The sequence below is a fragment of the Octopus bimaculoides genome, chromosome 22 (genome assembly GCF_001194135.2).
Source record: "Octopus bimaculoides isolate UCB-OBI-ISO-001 chromosome 22, ASM119413v2, whole genome shotgun sequence".
NCBI classification, from domain to species: Eukaryota; Metazoa; Mollusca; class Cephalopoda; order Octopoda; family Octopodidae; genus Octopus; species Octopus bimaculoides.
In genome coordinates this window covers 37,102,294-37,106,699 of record NC_069002.1, presented here as the reverse complement: position 1 = coordinate 37,106,699, position 4,406 = coordinate 37,102,294, and the positions used below count along the sequence as shown (strand labels likewise).

The 4,406-nt window shown below is 36.6% G+C and overlaps 1 protein-coding gene across 2 annotated transcripts in view; it reads right to left on the bottom strand.

Annotated features, from left to right (window-relative positions):
• Positions 1-941: 941 nt before the first annotated feature.
• Positions 942-4,406, bottom strand: part of LOC106877122 (RCC1 domain-containing protein 1) — a 7,383-nt gene continuing 3,918 nt past the window's right edge. For both annotated transcript variants that reach the window (XM_014925918.2, XM_014925919.2), the window contains 3 exons: positions 3,631-3,755; positions 2,946-3,173; positions 942-1,173 (listed from right to left, as the gene is read on the bottom strand). In XM_014925918.2, the coding sequence (XP_014781404.1) occupies positions 977-1,173; positions 2,946-3,173; positions 3,631-3,755 (550 nt within the window). In that variant the 3' untranslated portion in view covers positions 942-976. The remainder of the gene's footprint in view (positions 1,174-2,945; positions 3,174-3,630; positions 3,756-4,406) is intronic.

Below are 4,406 nucleotides of genomic sequence, written 5' to 3'. Positions count from 1 at the left end.
TATATATATATATATATATATATATATATATGTCTAGTTTACTTTTCCATCAAGGTAAGATCAACAAAAAAAGTACTCCATCTGGTGAGAGATAAATATTGTTTAATGCACCAGTATATAGTTATGTCCTATTAAAAGTTTCATACCTTGCTTGAAGATATTACCTATGCAGGTGTAAGGCAGTGAGCTGGCAGAATCGTTAGCATGCTGGACAAAATGCTTAGCAGTATTTCACCTCTCGCAATGTTGTGAGTTCAAATTCCACTGAGGTCAACTTTGCCTTTCATCCTTTTGGGGTTGATAAATCAAGTACCAGTAAAACAACAGGATCAATGTAATCAATTATCCCCCTCCACCAAATTTCAGACCTTGTGCCTATTGTAAAAAGGATTATCTATGCAGTATTTAAACCACACCTAGTGTCTCCAAGCAATCTCCAGGCTCTGGGGCATATGACCATGTACCCAGAGCCTGAAGATTACTTGGAGACACTAGGTGTGGTTTAAAATCTGCTTCAATGTTTTTGCTCAGTGTGCTAACGATTCTGGCAGCTCACCCCCTTCACCGATTCTAAATATTGGTTTGTTGACATTGTCAAACAGTGTTGCCTGCAGCTCACTGAAAAAACATGCTCAGACTTCTAGACATATCTTAATTTGTTGCACAATCTTTGTACACAAAAGGTTCATTTAGACAGCATCATTTATTTCCAGTTCTCCCGGCTGTTTGTTGTTCAATAGATTTATTACTTTACTTGGAAACAAAACAGGACTGACATCAGGGAAGGCATCCAGCTGTAGAAAACTCTACCGCAACATACTCTTGTCTGATCTATAAGGTCAGAAAATTGACCGGTACTTACTTTATGGACTCTGGAAGGATGAAAAAAGAAAGGTGACCTAAAGAGGAATTTGAACCCAGAAAACAAATATCAAAACCAATGAACAAAACAAGATTTTAATTGAAAGAATTAGGTTTAAGTTTTGGTTTCTGTTTTCTGTAGAACTAAGATGGTGTTCCAGCTGCCACAGTAAATATCAAGCTGCTCTGGCTGGCATTTTAAGGAAGGAAGATGTTGATCTTGTACATAAGTGAGACAGTCTCTGTTATAACAATCTCCCAGACCCAATTGACCATAACCATTCCAGCCACAAGTCAGTAATTTACAGCAATCTGAAAGAAGAGAATGGATGATATATATATGACATCTCACAAGAAACACTTAAACATCACAAATTGTATGTTATAGATATATGATGACATATATGACATGTCGTAATAAATGCTTATATGTTGTAGGTATGTATGACATGTCATAATAAATGTCATAAATATATAACGATATATGACATGTCATAATAAGTACCATAGACATATGGCGATATATGACAAGTTATAATAAAAACTTAATATCAAAAATCATATATCATAGATATATGATAATATATATATAAATCTCTCTCTCTCTTTCTATATATATATATATATATATATATATATATATATATATATATATATATATATATATATATATATATATATATATATATGCTGAGACCCCTTTCGGTCATGATTGGCCATGGGATTGTACCTAGAAATTTCCCTCTGAGACACAAATCCGGACAGAATTGTTTGTGGAAGACCAGCAATCGCCCATGCATACCAGCTTCCCTTCTCCACGCCACCAGTGTTATCCAAGGGAAGGGCAAAGGGGCCGATACAGCTTGGCACCTCTGACGTCGCAACTCATTTCTACAGCTGAGTGAACTGGAGCAACGTGAAATAAAGTGTCTTGCTCAAGAACACAACACGCAGCCCGGTCCGGGATTCGAACTTACAATCGTAAGCTCGGCGATCTAACCACTGAGCCATGCGCCTTCACACACACACACGCATATATATATATGCATATATAATTATATATAGTTAATAAAAAAAAACCATATATCAGAAAGAAGCACACTCTAAAGAATAGAGCAGTAATTATTACAACAAAATTTAATATCTTGGACATAGAGTTACCCAAGGTTTTGCCTCCACAAGGCAAAGCCATGTAGATAGCTCATCAGACACTATATAAAGACAAAATTTAAAATATCTGCGTTGCAGACGTGAGGAAATACTCAGAACTCGAGGAATATGTCTTAACAAAAAAAATAAATAAATAAAATACACTCATATACAAACAGGCTTTCTTTCAGTTTCCATCTACCAAATTCACTCTCAAGGCTTTGCTTAACTCAGTACTATAGTAGGAGACGCTTGCCCAAAGTGTCACAGAGTGGAATTGAACTGGATACCATGTGGTTAAGTTCCACAGAGAGGCTTTTTTGGGTAGGTATTTTTCTATTATAGCAACATAAATGCCTCAAAAGGTGTTCACATCACTAAAAGGGAAATAAATCACCATTTAAAAAAAAAAAAGCATTAATCCAATCACTTGATAAAGATAAAAAAATATATTTGATTAATTATAAAAGTTGATTGTAATAATTGACAATTATGACTGACAGCAGGAGACTAATAAAAGACTACATCAGGCTGCACCAACTTTATATCTTTTATACTTCATACTTTACTTGTTTCACTCATCAGACTGTGGCCATGCTGGGGTAGACCTTGAAGGATTTAGTTCAACAAATTGACCCCCAGGACTTATTTCTTTTAAGTCTAGTACTTATTTTAACAGTCTTTTTTGCTGAATCACTAAGTTATGTGGATGTAAACAAAATACACACACACACATATACACAAGCTTCTTTCAGTTTCTGCCAACCAAATACACTCACATGGCTTTGGTTGACTCAGGGCTACAGTAGAAGACACTTGTCTAAGGTTCCATGCTGTGGAACTAAACCCAATCTATGTGTTTGGAAAGCAAACTTCTTACCACACAGTCACACCTGTGTCTATATATGTAAAATCATATTGAAGTTTATACTTACTTGTCAGAACAGCAGTATGGCGTGCACCACAAGCGACTTTAGCTACAACAATATCCTCTTCCTTGTCATCAGGTGGCAGCACTAAATATGGCAGAGCTTGAATTGTTACAGCATCATTCTTTTGACTGCAATCGTCAGTAATTTTAAACTCATGATCCAAATTTTTCCTGCACAGGATGCCAAGTTGTCCACATTCATTCCATCCCCACATGTACAAATCTCCAAACTCTGTCAAATACAAAAAAAAAATAAGAGTTGAAACAGATTATCATCCTTTTATGTCTGTTTTCAAGGCTGGCATGGGTCAGATGGGTTGTCTAAGTTTGAGTCAGTTCATATTTGAAGTCACTTCTCTTCTAGATGGGTCAGGAAATGCATCTAGCAAAGCTAGACAGAAGAACTAAGGAGGAATTCAATATGAATGGAGGAGTCTACCCAAGGGCAGGATTAGCAAGATTATACTTACCTAGAAAGGAAGGTGGAAGAGGATTAATATCAGTAGAAGACTGCGTGGAGTTAGCTAGAGTAGATATAGAGTGGATTGGTTGACATTAGGAAGAGCATCCAATTGTAGAAACCAAACCAAAACAGACTATGGAACCTGGTATAGCTCCTGGCCTTACCAGTGACTGTCAAGCTGTTCAACCCATGCCAGCATGGAAAAACAGACGTTAAATGATGTTACCTGACACTGCAGCTGAATGCCAATTTCCTGAAGCTATTAGTACCATTCTGACACCTTCCAACGCTTCAATAACTTTGGGTTGCCCACAAATGTCTTCTGTGGTGCCATGACCAGTTTGTCCTCGGCTGTCAAAATAAGAATTAGAAATATTCCAACTTACATGCAATCAATGTGAGTATGTTAGATATAATTTTATTTTCTTTGTATTGACAAGTAATATTCGTAGCTACTTTAACATCGCTGTCCATTCAAGCAGACTCTACTGTGATTTTTTTAACCCCAAGAGGACATCTCTAGCTATCATCACTAGTAGACAAGGTACCCACGACTGAGGAGTAGCAAAAGTAGCCTGAAACCAGGACTGGTCTACTGGTCCTGTCGCTAAGTGATAGTAGAAGTTCGCTCCCAAGCTTGCAATTCTATCAGATGCAGCTGTACACCATTAACCAGCTAGAGGAGATGTCCTCTTGGGGTTAAAAAATTGCAGTAGAGTCTGTTCAAATGGACAGCCATGTTAAAGTGGCTACAAATATTACTTGTCAGTACATCTACTTCATTGATCTCTTAGATTTTAGAACAAGCATTTTTGCTTGTTTCTTTGTATTGTTTTAGTTTAATGTTGAACCTGAGCATAACTGGATTTGTAGACAGAATGGGAGAAGTTTAACTTTTCTGATATGGTGTGGATTTCTATAGATGCAACACACACACACACACTCACAAACTCAGCTTTACAATATGTACTGATATATATATATATATGTATATGTATATAT